At 37.1% G+C, this 17,810-nt stretch overlaps 4 protein-coding genes across 5 annotated transcripts; 2 read left to right on the top strand and 2 right to left on the bottom strand.

Moving 5' to 3' along the window:
• Nucleotides 1-54: 54 nt before the first annotated feature.
• LOC145212640 (coiled-coil domain-containing protein 42 homolog) lies at nucleotides 55-2,617 on the top strand. Of its 2 annotated transcripts, none has more exons than XM_080080839.1 (8): nucleotides 55-154; nucleotides 666-746; nucleotides 1,071-1,176; nucleotides 1,246-1,436; nucleotides 1,494-1,665; nucleotides 1,782-1,970; nucleotides 2,208-2,342; nucleotides 2,444-2,617. In XM_080080839.1, exons 2-8 carry the CDS (start codon nucleotides 691-693, stop codon nucleotides 2,522-2,524), a joined length of 930 nt encoding a protein of 309 aa, XP_079936965.1. In that variant the 5' UTR covers nucleotides 55-154; nucleotides 666-690; the 3' UTR covers nucleotides 2,525-2,617. The 2 variants fall into 2 exon arrangements, with proteins under 2 accessions (XP_079936965.1, XP_079936973.1); XM_080080847.1 differs by lacking the exon at nucleotides 55-154 and adding an exon at nucleotides 401-609.
• Nucleotides 2,612-6,399, bottom strand: LOC145212634 (RING finger protein 215-like). The gene is made up of 6 exons (XM_080080825.1): nucleotides 5,929-6,399; nucleotides 5,384-5,453; nucleotides 5,070-5,224; nucleotides 4,853-4,996; nucleotides 3,525-3,749; nucleotides 2,612-3,470 (listed from the first exon to the last, which is right to left on the bottom strand). The coding sequence occupies exons 1-6, from the start codon at nucleotides 6,184-6,186 to the stop codon at nucleotides 3,156-3,158; spliced, it is 1,167 nt and encodes a 388-aa protein (XP_079936951.1). The 5' UTR covers nucleotides 6,187-6,399; the 3' UTR covers nucleotides 2,612-3,155.
• Nucleotides 6,400-8,519: 2,120 nt separating this feature from the next.
• LOC145212621 (WW domain-binding protein 11-like) lies at nucleotides 8,520-11,873 on the top strand. Its single transcript, XM_080080806.1, has 5 exons — nucleotides 8,520-8,869; nucleotides 9,113-9,480; nucleotides 9,627-9,691; nucleotides 10,003-10,149; nucleotides 11,073-11,873. The coding sequence occupies exons 1-5, from the start codon at nucleotides 8,642-8,644 to the stop codon at nucleotides 11,816-11,818; spliced, it is 1,554 nt and encodes a 517-aa protein (XP_079936932.1). The 5' UTR covers nucleotides 8,520-8,641; the 3' UTR covers nucleotides 11,819-11,873.
• A 1,897-nt stretch (nucleotides 11,874-13,770) lies between these two features.
• Nucleotides 13,771-16,446, bottom strand: LOC145212597 (sphingosine-1-phosphate lyase 1-like). Its single transcript, XM_080080774.1, has one exon. The coding sequence runs from the start codon at nucleotides 16,346-16,348 to the stop codon at nucleotides 14,672-14,674; it is 1,677 nt and encodes a 558-aa protein (XP_079936900.1). The 5' UTR covers nucleotides 16,349-16,446; the 3' UTR covers nucleotides 13,771-14,671.
• Between the last annotated feature and the right edge of the window lie 1,364 nt (nucleotides 16,447-17,810).

The raw sequence follows: 17,810 nt of genomic DNA, 5'->3' as shown, positions 1-17,810 counted from the left end.
TATTCCGATGTTTGCCAGAAGAGCTCTATAAACTTCTTATAACCACAATTTTATTATTTTTTGAAGAACAAATATACGAACATTGTATTTGTATTTACATATCATACATTGTAAGCAGCTATCGGTTTGAAGATGATGCAGCTATCGACCATTGGTGGGTCTCAAAACTTCTTATCTTACACAGTTTAAATATTAACTAATTTTATGTATCCAGTGCCAGGCTTTGGCGTATAATAATGTTTTTTACATAAAAAATGACAAAAATATAATGAAATGAATTAATATGTTTTTGTTAACAACAGGTTACCAGAATTCGGTTGCTGTTAGCAACGCTAAAGTGTAAACTGCATGCGGCAGAGAATAGCAAGTTTAGTTGTTTTAAATTATTAAATCATAAAAGATTTTTTTAAAAGGTGGCAAAAACTCTTCAACAATATTTTTAAAACTTATGTTTACAATTTAATCTTAAAATTGTGTATTTGTGTATCTCCAAACTTTTTCAAACACCCATCCTGTGCAAGAAAGTTTGAAAAAACTCTTTTTTTGTTTACAACTAAAAAGGACTGACGCCACAGATCCGCGTAGTTGTATTTCGCCTGGATCTTGAAGGTGTGCTTGTATTTCATAAAATTTATAATATTATTGGATTTTAAATTTGTACACAGATTGCAGAAAAACTTAAAAATCAAGATGACAGTCAATTTAGAAGATTATTTTCGGAGTACTTTCGAAGACAAACTGCTGGTGTAAGTTCTTATCCCAAATTTAACATGTTTCACTATTTTACATTAATCTTATTTGTGATCCATAACCAGGGAATGAAAACACCACACACAAAACTATTTTTTGAAATGACAATTTAAGAAATCTTGAAAAGTCTCAAATTTTTAACATTAAAATCTTGACATAAGTTTCTTATAGCTGATGCATTCTGCCCTAAACGTTTTTCTGTGTGTGAATACTTGTTTACATGGTAATTTTGTGATTGCTATGATTGGCAATTCTTAAAATTTCCTATGTAAAAATATTGTGTGCATTTAAACATGAGTTCTACTCTTCATCTTATACAGCAAAATGCCTGAGAGGGAGGATGATCATCTAACACCAGCAACAAGACTCTTAGAAAAAAGAAGGGAGATGGCAGAAGTGGAACAAGCACTTGCTGCACAGAAGGAGGTTTTCTGAATGAAGCAATGCTTTATTACCTGATGTTGCAGCCTATAAACTTTGTTGCTATTTTATCAGGAGTTTCAAATGAAAATGGAGAGTTTGCAACAACGGCGAGAGGAGTTGGAGAGAAAAGAACATCAACTAAAAGAATCGCTGTTAAAGTTTGACAAGTTTTTAAAAGAGAATGACTCAAAGCGAGCCCGGGCAGTAAAAAAGTCACATGATGAGAGAGAATTAAGAAGAGGAAAAGAAAAAGACATTGAGAGGTAAATAGGATGGAGACATTTCAGTGCAAAAAATATTTAATTTTTCAATTTTACCAGATTAAAAGATGAGATTGGTGATCTTTCCAAAGAACGTGACCGTTACCAGAAAAAACTTGAAAAAAATTCAATTTTTCAAAAATACATGGAGAGAGTGCAAGAATCCACAGATGAGTTCAGTGAAATACGTGAAATTATTTCAAGATATGACACTCTAGTTGCAACACATGTTGTAAGTATCCACATTTGATTTGTTTATGAAATAACATGTCACAAATGTATCAGTGGTAAAGTTGCCAGTGGCTCATTGTTGAAACAAATAAGTACCTGTACCAAATCGTTGTTCAGGATTTGTTGGAAAGAGATCAAAAAAATCAGGATGCTATAGAAAAAGAAAAGGGCCGATTGGTAAAATTTACAGAAGAAAAGAACAACGAAATACTGTACTACAACAACCAACTTGCACAGTTGCAAACCAGACTTGATCAAGCCCAAAGTAAAGCTGTAAAATGGGAAAGCAAATGGACCCACATTCAGGTAAGCTTCAAATATTGTGAAAAGTGTATTCCATTTGGCTAGTGGAACAAAAGGGTACATACCAGTACCATAAATTGATGTCAAGATAAGTGTAAAAGACATCATGTAGTCCATGTCAAATTGCATAATACATCTTACATGTAAACATGGCATTTTGTTACATCTTTCTTGCAAATGTGGCATATTACCTATATACGGGCTTTCAAAAACATAAACAAAATACTGGTTTTTACACAGAATACAGCAGCAAAGAAAACATTGTTGCTTGGAAGGATTAAAATTGCGACTCACAATCTATTCCAACTGGTAAACAAGCATTTAAAACAGGCCGCCACAGTGCCTTTGGAAAACACTGCCCTTCAATTGGAAAAGGTAAGGCCTTCCTAAAGGTTGGCAGTGCAATGTATTTTGTGTTTGTAAGCATTTACAGTACTAGAACACGGATGTACAAAAATCTTACAAACTTATTTTAGATTCAAATGTTCATCCAAGATTTGAGCCAGATCACCATGGAGATAAAGCGTGTTGAGGCAGCAGCACATCCAGCTTCATGAGCTGACTTTTAATTGGTTTATGTTAAGTATATGTATTTTTATCGCACTTTTTTGCAAAAACCTTTTCTTGAAAATACAGCTGCAATGTTTGCATGTCATTGGAACTTTAATAATAAACAATATAACTTGCCACTGTGGCATATCATAATATATCCAAGCAAACAATAAAAACATTTCCTAAACACAAATAAAGCATGCTAAACACAATGTTTTTTAAAAAGTGTTTTAACAATAGATAAAAATACTGTTAACCAAAGCTATAAGCCCAATCTGTAAACCTGTCTTTTGGTCCACCCAAGACAATAATATAAGTTTGCTTGGTAGCTAATAAGCCAATTTGTACAGCAGCAAGTAGATTTGTATGTGACAAATCAGTCACACAAGAATAGCAATACATACAAATACGTATTTTGGCAAAAACTATAGAATGGCTGTAAAACCAAAAAATAACATTAATTTAGTTTTGTCTAGTTTGTTCTTCTTTAGTCCAACATGAAACTTATTAAGGGATTAAATGTTTGTATTTTTTTTTAAATAGGCAACTTTAAGATGTGGTGTTTTATGGTAAGATATTAAGCGAAGCGGGTTTCTGAAAAAAGTAATTGAAAGGAACTTGTCCTAATGTTACCTACTATGTCCTAATGTTGTTCACACTCTTAAGCTCCTCACCCAAAATATCATACTTGCAAAGTGGACAAGTCCTTCTCGTGAGTAACCAAGGGTCAACACAGTTAATATGAAAACGATGCCCACAAGGCAACACACGTAATCGCTGGAGGGAATAATAGTTGTCTAGGCAAACAGCACAACGCTCAGTTTTCTGTTTCAAATCAGGGTTGGAGGTCCCACCAAACAAGTTTCCAATGCGTTTTTTTCTTGCCCGTAGGCGGAAAATTTGAACTTGCATATTCTTCACTGTTCTCTCAGTCATTTCTTGTAAAGAAACCTTACAAAAACAGAAATTTCAATCTAATCATTATAGCCCAAAAACCAGTCTTACCTCATGATATGTGTAAAATGGAAGGTCAGCATGAAACACAATCCAACCAATTCTTAGGAAAATTGTCAAAATTAAGGCAGACACCAAAACAACTGCAGTGTTTGCTGGTTTACTCTGTGACAAAATGCCATCACTTCCCATACAAACAGTTCCTTGCCACTCATGATAAGCACCAGCTGTGGACCTTCCACATGCTGACCATAAAGTTAATGTACCTATTGAACCCTGTAAATAATGTTGATTTATTACAGACTTCTACACCTATATGATTTGGTCATTCTTTTTATGCAGGAAATACAAACATGCTCTATATAAAGCCATAAATTCCTTTCATCCTTTATTAACAGAGCCCCAATAGGACACCATACATCCCATAGACCCTAATAGGATACCATACATCCCATAGACCAGGGGCGGGCAACTTCTCCAGTCGGCGGGCCTGATATGGGAAAATGAAGTACTTGGCGGGCCGGATTCCTGAATCGATATATTAATCGCGTATTTATCCAGTGATTTAAAACGGATTTTTGAGCACCTAAACCAAATACATTCAAGAACATCACAAATACAATAAAGTCCAAACAATCTAACTGATATAACATAAAATTATTCACCACAGCAAATTTAATGCATACACCACAGACTTAGGTACTCCTGAAACACTAACTAGGCTACACCTGTGGAAAGAAAGAAAACCGAGAAAGCAGGCCAAACAAGGTTGGCAGTTATGTCGTAACAATGGACGTATGGTGCAATGGTTACAACGGCGGGAAAGTTTTTTTGCTAGTGGGGAGCGTTACTGTCCGTTACAACTATAATTTGACGCAGTAAGCAAGTAGTAGGGGATTGCGGAAGACTGTGGCCGTGGGCCACATTATCATGCAAGACCAGAAACCGTCTGCGGGCCGCTCAAAATCCCGTCGCGGGCCGGATCCGGCCCGCGGGCCGTATGTTGCCCACCCCTGCCATAGACCAATGGTTCTGAACTGGTGGTCCATGATGACTTTTTGGGTGGTCCACAGGACGTCCACTAAGTTTGGTGATAAACGAGAGATGATTGCATATTACATGTTGAAAGAGTATCAAAAAGTTAGCTGTTAATAATTATATCCCACTTCTTGAAAATCGGTTTTAAAGAATTTATGTTTCAAGCCCAAATGGTTGTTTCGTATGTGTACTTTAAACTTGCTCCAAAATAAAATGGTCCGTGATATTATTTTTACTGGAGCGGTGGTCCATGGCCTGAAACAAGTTGAGAACCACTGCCATAGAACAATAGGTTAGAAACTAGTAAACAAAATATACTTGGCACTTGCCAAACAACCTACCACAACACTGTAAAAACTGATGTTGTGCTGAATTTTGACATGTAAATTTGTCAACTGCATAGAAAACAACTGAAGAATCTTGGTCATATTTTCCATTCCTCTTATGATGAGAACAGGTTTTGTGAATACCTGTGGAACTTCCAGCTAATTTTGGTACAGCATAATCAGTTAACTGTTTTAATTTCAGTGTAATGTTTAAATATTAATGGTGGCTTGCCTCTTTTCCCAAATGCAAATTCCTTGTGATGATTATTAATGCTGATGCACCAACTAACATAAAATCTTTGACTTGGTCAAGGAGTGATTTTGACCTTTGCTTGTCCATTGAATCATAAGAAAATCTGTTTCCTCTGTTGTCTGTTTCATGTGAGTCTAATTAAACAAAGAATATTAAAAAGAATCAATGAAACCCTAAATATACTGTTATATTATGCATAGTAAATGTATAATAAATTTACCTTATTTAACACAAACCAATATAAAAAATGTGTGTTTCATTGTTCTATTGATCAACCATTTTATACACCACACCTGCCATAAGCACTCCTATCCATGCCTGATGTTGGTAGTTGGAACATTTTTCTATGTCATCACTTTGTAACTAAATATATAATCCAGGTTCAACTTAAGGGTTTTGGGGGTTGACTTTTTTGTTTGTTTGCTTATTTATAAAAAAAAATATTTATAAAAAACATTCATATCAAATAAGTTCATTTTTAAAAAGTTTGTAATCACAATCAGTATTTTTGCAGACTAGGAAAATGTTCTACACTTACATTGATCTTTAAAAAAAATAGGGTGCAGGCAGGGAAGAAAGAATATTTTAATGCAGTAGTATAACAGGATATAGTTGCTGACTAACAGAAGTAATTGTTTAAACCCAAATTAAACTAACAAGTATATCAAGCAGAAGTTTATGAACTATTTTACTGTATACAATTTGGTAGCTTACTTGAGGTAAATTAAATTAAACTTCAATACCAAAATAAAAAACCTACAAAAACACAAAAAACTAGCAGTACATTTCATGTAACAAATGACATGATATATTGATAATTACAAAACATAAAACTCACTAGGTGTAGATATCCATTGACATTTTGTTTCGATCCAATGCTTGTAAATTCACCTTGGACCATCAATGGAAGTATGCCAGATTTCAAAAATGGACTACTGGTGTAAAGACAAGTTTTTCTTTCTTTCTTGTCTTTGATTGAAACCGTTATAAATGCTCGTGAAGAAACGGTGTCGTCTTTTGCGCAAAATGCAATGTTAGCAAGTGGCAAAACTAACACCAATATGTTGTAAACAAACAAAAGTTCGTTTAAACGCATTTTGCTAGTTGCAATTTGCAACTATAAGCGTATTCTATTCGTAACACGCGTACGTCACATTCTCAGCAGCTGATTTGTTTTGGTGGACACGGATCAATAGGTTTTAAAATAGAAACAAAGCATTGCAACGAACAGCAAATAGTATTGGTGTTTTTGTCTTTCTTAAAAGTACTATTGCTTATTTATTCGGCCACATTGGTACGTTATTTTGCATGTTGCTTTCCAGTACATCTTGTTTTATAATTTGCGTTTAGATGCAACTTTGAAGTATCAACAGCAAAGATATATTGAGCTAAAGTCAAAAAGGTGTTGTGGTTTAATCTAATCAATCATAAATCAACTGCTACAGTTAATCAGTTACTTTATTAGAGTGGAAAATAAAAGTTTTATTATAGCCACAGTGGTTGTTGTAATACCTAAAACAGGGGTGTCCAACCCCTGGCCCGCAGGAAGGTTCTGAGTGGCCCTCGTGGTATTTTTTGAAATTACATATATTAGCAACTTAATCGCCTACGTAATTTATGGCAAACTTTCATTCCGAAAAATGGCATTTATTGTTTGCTTTATTTCTTTGTTAATAGAGCAGGTATACACAACTGTTCAAGCTACTTTTGTTGCGTCACAATGCGCATTGTTACGCATCACATTTTCTACATTGTTACGTCACAAACTGACTCGTGCTTCAAGAGTCCGTCAGTATGCTTCTTGGTTCATTGAGATACATCTTGTATCAAAAACGCATTGAGCAGTAAAACTTCTTCCGCCCTCTGCAGTGATATAGATTATGCCAAACAGGAAACAAAAAGCAAATAACACTAACAGAACTTTCCAAGAAAGGTTGACATATGACTTTAAATCCCCTGTAATATCAGTAATTTCTGACAGCCGTATGGAAAAAAATCGCTTCGCATTGCTCCATCGTCTCACCGAATATTGCCAAACTTCTTAGAGAAAAACAGAACTTATTGAAATGTCGACGTGTGGAAAAAAACTTTGTTGACTTAACTACATCTTGGTGTGTTTATTGTTCTTATAACTGTAAACGAGGATAATACACATTTCTAAGATTAGAATTTCGGTGTGAGGATTTTAGTTAGAAATTATAATACAGCTATTTCTAAGATTCCAAATTAGCAGTAAGACTCAAGTGGCCCGCGCAATCATTCGTAAACCGCATGTGGCCCTTTGGCCAAAAAGGTTGGACACCCCTGACCTAAAAGGTAATACCTGTCATCCGACTTAGGCAAAATAATGAGAGCAAGGACAGCTTCAGGCACGCAAGACCTTGGGTATTCGACTATTCGTTTTGGTTTGCAAATTTATTGGTAATACTGTTAATTCTGTTCAAATTGCAGTTGTATAACTAATATATCATATTTATAACTAATATATCATATCTGTGCTGTTCATTCTTTTAAAAGAATATTGCGTCTAAGTTCGTTTTGCCATGAGTCCAATCGGAGAATTTGTTCATGAGAATTATTTTGCCAGAAAATTTGTGTTTGATCAAACTTGTTTTTAATTGTCTAACATTTGGTTTACTAGTTAACAATCATACGTTTTAATTTAACAGATCAAGTGAAACTTGTGGAGACTTTAGAACTTACAATTGATAATAGTTAATTTCACTCTTATGTATAATGCATCATCGCTTTTCAATGTTATACATATATCACAGGCCTGTTTGTTTAACCTCACCGTGTAAATAATACAACATATACTGAAAGACATCTTCCCATCAACATTGGATTTTATTGCACGTTTCGCTGAGATCTCGGGTGTGCACGAACAATTTTCAAGTGTGCAAGAAGAAATTTTAGGGTGTGCACCAACCAGTCAAGTGTGCACCTCATCAAGAAAAAGCTAACCGATTTACAAATATTTAACAAAATCTCAAAATAACTGTCAAATCCAATTGCGCCACTGGTTAACAAATGTAACTAATCTGGAAAACAGAAGTTATTTAGCGCCTAGGCCTAATGTTTTGTCGATAACGCAAGAAAACAATAGAAAGTTTTTGCCGTAGGCTTTTTTCGAGGGGTTGTTCAAGTGTGCAATCAAACTTGAAAAAAAATAGTCTCGGGTGTGCAGCTGCCATACTATCCATACTGGCTTCCCATGAATCAAAGTTGCTTTGCATGATTATATTTTTAACAGAACCCTAGTCATCTTAGTGATGGGCTAACTCTCAACTCTCGTACACATAAAACATATTCCAGTCAGCACTCACCCACAATATAACTTAAAAGACCTATACAAAAAGTTTGACCTTGTTTATTTACAACATATATATATAGTTATTAAAAACTGGCTGTCTTTTTGTCACAGATTTTATTTGTTTGTTTAATTTAGAAATTTATTTTTGTACCATGTGGAGTAATGCCTATGAAATCAACTATTCTTCATTTATATTGTGTAATTTGGCTATAGGTCCTATACAAATATAATAAAAACCATGGGCCGTAGGGCAACTAGTACCACCAAGGGTGGAAAGTTTATGAACCCCACTGATCAAGCAAGAAAAGAAGCCAGAAGGCGTGAACTTAAGAAGAACAAGAAACAGAGAATTGCAGTTCGTCAGGCTGTGATTAAAACCAAAGATCCACAACTCATGATTACAGAACTGGAGTCTCTTGATGATATGGAGTTGGATCCATCCAATACTTCTCAGTATAATGAGAAGGTAAACTGCTGTGTTTATATATGATAGAATATCCTCACACTTAATTGACTTGGTATAATATTGGTTTTCAACAAACATGTATTATATAATCCTCAAACAATTGCCATGGTGAATCCTATGCAATAAACAAAATTATAAATAATCCATAAATTCAATATAAATGGAGAATGTAACACATTTTCCCCTGTGATTTGATAGATTGTAGGACTGACTACATTTAAAACAATTTGGTTCATGCTGCAGGTTATCAAAGACAAACGGCGGAAGCTTCTAGAGAATCTTATTCGCATTGTTGACTTTTACTTCAAAGAAGAGCCAAGCAGAGGTCGTGAATTTAAACTGATGGTGGAGGCATACAAACAAAATCGGAAGAAAAAAGAGAACTACTATGAGTCTGTAAAGAATGCACAGACAGTTGAAATTGGTGCTATTCCATTGCCTGATGCACCATTTGACACACCACAACTCCAAGACATCCCTCTGCCTGGTGTTAAACCACAAAGCATTTTAAAGAAAATGCCTCCAGGTCCACCCAGTGGTCTCCCTCCTAACCTTTTGGGTAAAAGAATGCCACCAGGCCCCCCTCCCGGATTCCCACCATCCAAAAAAGTGTATGTTTCTTGTCATATTTTAATATTAAATTTGTATGGTATCAATACTAAGTTTGTTAGCATCTCCACTGTCTTTTTCTTAAGCTACATGATATAATGCCATAATACCCAATACAGTAATGTTAAAACTCAATGTTTTTTATCAGTTTTGTTCGAGGTGTGAAACCTGGAGTGATACCTGGAATTCCTATGCACCCAATGCGCTCTTCAGGTATGTTTACCTTGACATACGAAGGGCTGCTAACTCTATCCAGCAATTGTCACTGGATGTAATACAAATGTGCTTTGTTGGTACAACAATAAGTGGCATATTAAACACTTAAATATTACATTCAATTAATTCTACATGTCGGTACAGGAAAGCTTTCCTAAATTATTTTTTAAATGTTACAATAAAACTATCAACATGGGTTGGCTAAACAAAAAATACTGTTTGGGGAGAAAGAAATGACCTCAATTTAAATATTACAGCTAAATCCAATGTTAAGATTGCTAAATCTAAAGAGTCTTGACTTATTTTAGGTCCAAGGCCTGCAATTATGTTGGAAGATGACCCATATGATCCGGAGCAAGGACCAGAGCTTGGAGATGCGATGGATCAAGGAGCTGATGATGATGATGAAGATGAATTTCAGCACAGAGATGATGACGACAATGATGATGACATGGGTTTGAACATTTGTGAAAACTATTTAAACTTGTAAAATGAAATCTAAGGTAAAAAAATCCCTTTTAGTGTAGAAAATCATATAGTGTTTGAAGTTCATTTCAAAACAAAACATTTCCAGCCAAAGTTCCAATTTTAGGCCAAATAATTGCTGCATTTGCAATACATTGATTGCTTCTAAAAAAACATGGATAGTTTGCTGATGTAAGCTTTTGTAAAACAGTGTTTTGAGGTAACAATATAAGATTGTCAAAACATTGAAAAAATTGTGACACTTATCCAGGTTTAAGGTTTAGAAAGCATCATGATTTGTAACTTGCAAGCTGATGAAACATTGTATTTTTACTAGAGATGTACCGAATATTCGGTTTGCCGAATTTTTGCATGCGGCCGAATCGGCCACTTTTGCAAAGATTCGGTTTCGGCCGAATGATTTGTTGCGATTCGGCAACCGAATTTTTTACGAACGCCCATTTAAAGCGTTAAACGTGTCTTTTCTGCTTATTACCAACGAAAATCCTGTCATTTTTAACACATTGACGCTTTTCCCACTGCAGACAAAAAATCAGTAATACATTGTCGGGGTGGCAATGTTAAAACCCACTGAACTAAAATAAGGACGAAACACAACCATTCTGCATTAATTGCCTGGTAAATAAACTTCTATTTTCATGTCAGACGCGTAGGATACGACTTTGCGTGAATTCATAAATGATTCGGGTAATTCGGCCGAATTTATTCGGCAAAACCGCCGAATCTTCGGTTTCGGCCGAATCGAAATTTCGCCGATTCGGCACATCACTAATTTTTACATGTTTTGTTACTTGCAGTCCTTACATCATTGTTTAAAGATAAATGTAAGACTTGGCTTCAATCTTCTAGATTCAAAGTAAGCATTCCCACTTACACTGATGTCTATTTTAAGGTCATGGTTCTGATGATGAAGCAAGCAGCCGAAGAACCAAAAAGAGAGGAGTCAGATTTGCTGATGATGATGAAGAAGGTGATAAGGGATACACCAAACCATTGCCATCCAACATTACACCCTTACAAGCAATGATGCTCAAGCTAGCTGGACAAGCTGTTCCTGCACCACCTGAAAATGCAGATTATGATGAAGATGACAATGCTGATAATAAAGATGATCCAAAAGATCGTCCAAGACCTCCTGGCCCACCTCCAGGTTTACCCCCAGGTCCACCCCCTGGTATGCCACCTGGCATCATGCAAAACCCATCTGGTATTATGCCACCTGGACCTCCACCCGGTCGCCCTCCTACTATACCCCCTGGACCCCCACCAGGAATATCCCACCGAGGTGGTGAACAAGGCATTAGAATGGTGCAAAACCCAAATGTACTCAGTGCTCCTCCAAGTCTGATCCATCGGCCAGTCGCAGATAAAGATGAAGACACCCAGGCGGCCACAATTAGTGCTAAACCTCAGCTTACAGCGAACCCTAAGGGCGACACCACGCGTTTTATGCCAACATCGTTGCGGGTTCGTCGGGAGACCAAAGGGCGTAGTGGCCCGGTCAAAGCTGGTCCCGAACTACCTACGGCCTCGTCATATGCTGAAAGGCAGAAGTCGGAAAAGAAGCGAAAAGCTGCCAAGTCCACCGCAGATGCTGCGTACGATTCTTTTATGCGAGAGATGCAAGGTTTACTGTGACATCGATCGTAACGTATTAAGGAACAATGCTGTAAATAAATCTCTTTTTATCGTAGCGTGCAGACTGAATTAGATTTGCGGTAAGCTACAAAGGCGAGATTAGTGGTGAAAGATCTTTTTATGGTATCATCAGGTAAAGCGGTTAAGATAAACATGCAATACTTAGATCAGCTCTGAAGAATCGATGCAGACCAGCGGACACGGCGCTATCATAGATAAATTATACTTGTTGTTGTTTGTTTGTTTCATTTTCGGTGGGCAGGCAGCATGCTCGCAATAAGTCCGACGTGGAGCTGCCTGTTTCTTTGTAAGTCTGTTGAATCATTTTTATTTGATATTTTCGACAAAGGCAAAACCATTGAAAATCACTGGGTTGGCGCAATGCTGCTCAAGTTTCTTGTTCAGGTAAACACTAGATAGGATTAGAACCGACAACCTTGTGGACACACGGCGGTAAATTGTTTAATTTTAGTATGATCGGGTCTTTGGTCTTTTACTCTGGCGCAACACTTTTTTAGAGGGAGTAAAAACCTCTTTGGTGTAAGGACTGTGCGCGTGCATAGTCACTTTCAGCCTACATTCCTATAAAATGCACAAATGAACTTGTCATTAAGAAAAAAGTTAAACACATACTTTCAATTCAACCACTGTGCAAGCATGGGCACTTGCCGGCGCCCATGTGTGCAAGTCAATAACGTGCATTTTGACCACAGCAGTGAAAGCATGTAATTATCTGCTTTTGACAGTTCCATAGTCTGTGTTTTATCACAGTTGACCGACAACGCAAAAAAACTTTCAATGTGTGCTTTGAGGCAGGTCATGGGACTGGAACTTTCTATCTGTGTTTAACTTTAAACGATACATCGAAATAGTAGGGCCAAAATGTCTCCACATTTCGCAACAACTATTGGACTTTTAACTGTTTCGCAATAAAATCTTTATTTAACAAAGACATCACTCCAACTTTGCAGGGCTACGTCTGTGATGTACTCGCAGTTTTTGCTTTCTATAGCGTCTAATGTTGATTGTTTTGGTACAAATTAGTTGCTAATGGTATCTTAATAATAAAAACGGGGAAAATAAACCAAGCATGCAATTTTGGGATTATAACCTGCACAATAGTATTGACAGCTAAAGCAACAAAACTTATAGCATTTAATTCCTCACAGCCGAACACATCCAACATTTTTAAATGTTTGTCGTTGACAGTGGTGAGTATATATACGTTGCTGCGAACAATATCCAAAATCATCACATATTATTCAACAAACTGGATACTTGTATTGATACTAAGTCAGTACGGACGTAATTGTGCACAAACGGAGTTCTAGTAAGTAATCGGTCGCTGCACAGTTCAGCTAGTAGATGTGAAAGGAAGCAAATAGGAAACACGAATCAATCGATCGTCTCGTCTCTTCACACACTATTTGATGTGTTTCTGCGTATTTTTGCGCCATTACTCACACATCTGAACAATTGTAGTTTAATGCGTGTGTACATTTCGATTTCTTTAACGTCCAAAAAATAGCACACGGTCCCGCCATATTTGAAACGTTGAAAACACCGAGGGCAATGTGCCCTTTATAAACCCAAATACCCGATAGTTACCCACTCACACGTTTTTTGTGTCACAAACGATGGGCGGGTCTTCGCGGAAATGCTGCACCATTGGCACGTTGCAACATTTCATGTATCTACAGGAAACGGGGTGCAGCTCAAAGTCCGTGGGCATGTCATAAAATAATACGTGTTTACGCTCATAGCTATGTTTGCTCAAACTACATGTTTGATTAACACCACCCCTGCTATGCGTGTGTATGCCAATCCGAGGGCTAAAATATGTTTTGGGCAGTGCATAACCAAACATCGAGTCAACATTAGTTTGGTATGCCAATAAAAAACATGTTGCAGATAGGAAAAAACAAACTTAAACCGGAATGGACTCAATCACATAAAAACACCAAATGCATGTTATTCATATTAATCATTTTAGAGGAAATCAAACATTGAAAAGAAAACTAACACTAGGCATAACAATCCACAAACAATTAAAAAGCAACATTTTCTAAAATTCAACAGCATCTTGTTTGTACCAAATATATGTCACCGGTATGATGTCAGATGACACACGATTCATGCAATACACCATGTAACTAGGTATGTTAGTCAGACTTATTTGAGATATGCACCTCACATGGTTTGCATTGAAGGCTTTGGAACTTAATGAAAACCATGAAAATAAATAGAATATTTAAAGTACAATGCAACACTATATAATGTATGGCATTATTTATGGTTGGTTATGTACAAAAATACATCATTAGATGGTGTTGTGTAATTATATTCTCATTATTATGTTACACACAGTGCCTGAACTTCATGTCCTGCCTATTTTACAACTAAACATGACAGATGACACCAAGAGAATGTTGTAAAATTTAACAAAGAATAAAGCATATTCCAAACGAAATTTGGTTGGCTTACAACAAAGTTTTTTAGAAGTTGATCAAAAAACTGTAGAGTTCAAAAATAGACAAAAACAAATGAACACTATTTAGCCATACAAATTTAAATAACTGCTAATGACACTTCTTTATACAACAAAAGTTTTTACAAATGGCAAAGAAGGTGTACAAACATTAAAGGTCAAGTTTGGACAATTTTGGGTGCACAACAGTATTATGTTGTTGCAGGTAAACTTTTGTGGCATATATAGATGCATAAATCTGTTATTTTTTTTGGTAGAGGTAGGTTGCATAAGCAACATGTGCAGGTATTTATTATAGTTTCTAACATTTTGCATGACTTAACATGTTGTTGGGACCTCAACTGTGATGCATGAGTAATAATTGATTATGCTTTTCCATTTTCACCTCTTGCAAATGGAGTTGTATCATAAAGAGCATCGAGAAACCCATGTGCAATCGAGGACACAATGGTGCGATCAGGAATGGATTGAGCCATGCCATAAATTGCACCTGCACCTGCTGGTTTGGATTTAGGTGACTGCATGATTGTATTCACTGCATCATTCACATCAGAAAGAAATCTATCTGCCACTCCAGGTTTAGTGTGGGGCATAGTACAGCATAAATGAATGCTAGGTGGAAACTGCAAAGTATTTAGATTCCACCCTTTGTTGGTAAGCTCTCCAGAAAGTCGGAAAATGTCAAAATCCATACTACCAAAAGCAATGACAGACATCTCTGGCTTTCCAAACACAAATAAATTGTTCATCTGTGCAAGACCATTCTCAATTGTCCTTGCAGTTGAAATAATCTTTCTGGTGTTGCTGATGTATCCCTCACGTCCAATGTGCACCATAGTGCCCCAACAAGCTGCCACAATTGCTCCACTACGACTTCCAGCAAACATTGGTGTTGCATAAATACCTCCTTGCCAGTCAGGTGATACAAAGTATTGGTGATGTGCAAATTCAGTGGATTTGTACATAATCACTGATGATCCTTTTGGTGCACATCCATATTTGTGGGTGTCAGCGGAAATGCTTGTAACCCCAGGCACAGAGAAGTCACATGGTTGTATAGGAAATCCAGCCTCTCCCATAAAAGGCAAAAGAAACCCACCCAGACAAGCATCAACATGAACAGGAACACCATACCTTTTACCCAAAGCTGCAATATCTGCAATGGGATCCAAAACACCATGTGGAAACTGAGGTGTTGATCCTACCAACATGCATGTGTTTTTGTTGATGGCTTGTTTCATTGCATGCAAATCCACTTTTCTTGTTGTTGGATCTACTGGAACATGCTTAAGTTTGATCTTGAAATAAGCAGCACCTTTTTCAAAAGCAGCATGTGCACTTATAGGTATGACCATTTCTGGTTTCTTAATACCTTTGGAGTAAGCCCAGTCTCTATATGTCTTGCAGGCCAGTAGTATACTTTCTGTTCCACCTGTAGTAACAAAACCACATGATGCGTTAGGATCACCATTGAAAAGCGAACAAGTCATTCGAACCACTTCAGCTTCCATTTTTCTCAAGGATGGAAAAACATCGGGGTGAAGAGGGTTGGACCAGGCAAACTTATGATACATGGTAGAAGCAACAAGGGTAAGATCAGGGTCACCTCCATACACCGTGCCAGAAACATTACCCTTTGACCAGTCAACTGTATCCAATGACAGATATTCGTCTACTTCTCTTAAAATTGAAGTGTGTGATTTTCCAACATAAGGCATAACATTTTTGTATGTCATGCCAGGTTTAAGTGGAAATAGCTTGGTGGCAGACACTTCATGCAAAACCGGCTTCATTTTGTCTTCTACGATGGAGCGTATAATCGGAAAACGCTTGACATAGTAGAAAAAGCCCAACTTCAACCGTTGACTTAAGGATTTTTCATGATCAAACACAAAATTATAAACCAGGTGTGTCAGGACAAGTGTAACAACTGTTATTGAAACAATTTCCCATGGTTTAAATGCCGTCAATTGAACATCCACAAAATCTGTGGTTTTACCAAAAACCACCTTTGCTTCTTCAAGTAGAGATGAAACATTCATGTTGACTACTGATGTATTTTCATTTACAACAGAACATTTGTTTACGAAACATAAAACCAAATAAAAACTTTATCCTGATAAAATACAAACAAAATTGTGTTAAAAACTGCATTTGCCAAACTACGTAATATTCGTTAACAATCGAGTTCTCAGTTTTCTTTTCATCAGTTTACGATTTTCTTTTTAAAACTTCAACTTGGAACTGGTAACAGATGTGCAACACATGGCTTGTGTTATATCACCACGCCGGTCAGGCAAAACTACAGCTGCCGTGCTAACTAGACATGCATTGAACTTGTACTCACATCGCAGGGACGCAGGCAGGCCGATCGATCGATCGACTGTGTGAGTGTGAGTATGACAACGACCCAATTTCCTTGCATGACCAGTCAAAGCGTTTTTCTCACAACGGTTTGGAGGCGGGGTCAACAGGGGTTGTGACAATTCAGTGACAGGCTGTCACCTATCGCCTGTCAATGACACCCTGTCACAGATTTACTGACACCCTGTCACAAATTTACTGACACCCTGTCACAGATTTACTGACACCCTGTCACTGATTCACTGACGCCCTGTCACTGATTCACTGACGCCCTGTCACTGATTCACTGACGCCCTGTCACTGATTTTGACACCCTGTCACAGATTTACTGACGCCCTGTCACTGATTCACTGACGCCCTGTCACTGATTTATATTTTTTGAAAAAAAAGAGTATTTTTCCTTTGTCGTTTGAAGAGCCAGGTTGCAGAAAGGGGTTTGAAATAAAGATTGAAAGCAGATTTGATGCACTGTTGGAAAATAATGTTCAAGAATTAACATCCGAGTTCTCTAAAATCATGAATGCGACTGTGATGAAAACTTTGGAAAAGGCTGGAACCAGAAAGCAGCCTTGCTGGATAACACAGGAGATCTTGAATACATATGAGATAAGTGTGGCCCACGTGGACACAATCTTTGATAGTCATGATACCAAAAAAGGTAAACTAATACCTCAAATCAAGAGTGTCTTATCTGAAGAACAAACAAGGGTAGGACATGATGGTACAGTCTACAGTCTTGAGAACCACTGGTCTAACAGATTGAATACTAGGTGAAAAAAAGAGACCACCATCAAGAACTTGGTCACAGAGGCCCTGTGGGGCACCATGAAGAAACATAGTATCAGTCTCTTCCTGATCCTCCTGATCAAATCACTGTATAATATAAAGGTCATCAATGCTGTGTTAACCAATGGAAGTGCACTAAAATAGTTTAAGACTTTGGAGTATTTCAAGAGTGCATACTGTCGCCAATCTTGTTTAACGTAGCTTTAATGGGTTAGCCATGTAACATGTCGCCATAGAACTCTTACACACACCATCATGCACAGGACCGACGAGGGAATAAGAAGACAAGGCAGGCCCAGAACGAACTGGCTTTGGTAATGTTCAGGGGTGGACAGGAAAATAGATCATGGAATA

This window comes from Phallusia mammillata, chromosome 1 (assembly GCF_965637545.1).
Source record: "Phallusia mammillata chromosome 1, kaPhaMamm4.hap1.1, whole genome shotgun sequence".
Taxonomy (NCBI): Eukaryota; Metazoa; Chordata; class Ascidiacea; order Phlebobranchia; family Ascidiidae; genus Phallusia; species Phallusia mammillata.
Note: the sequence above shows the minus strand (reverse complement) of the source record. Positions and strands in the feature narration are given on the sequence as shown.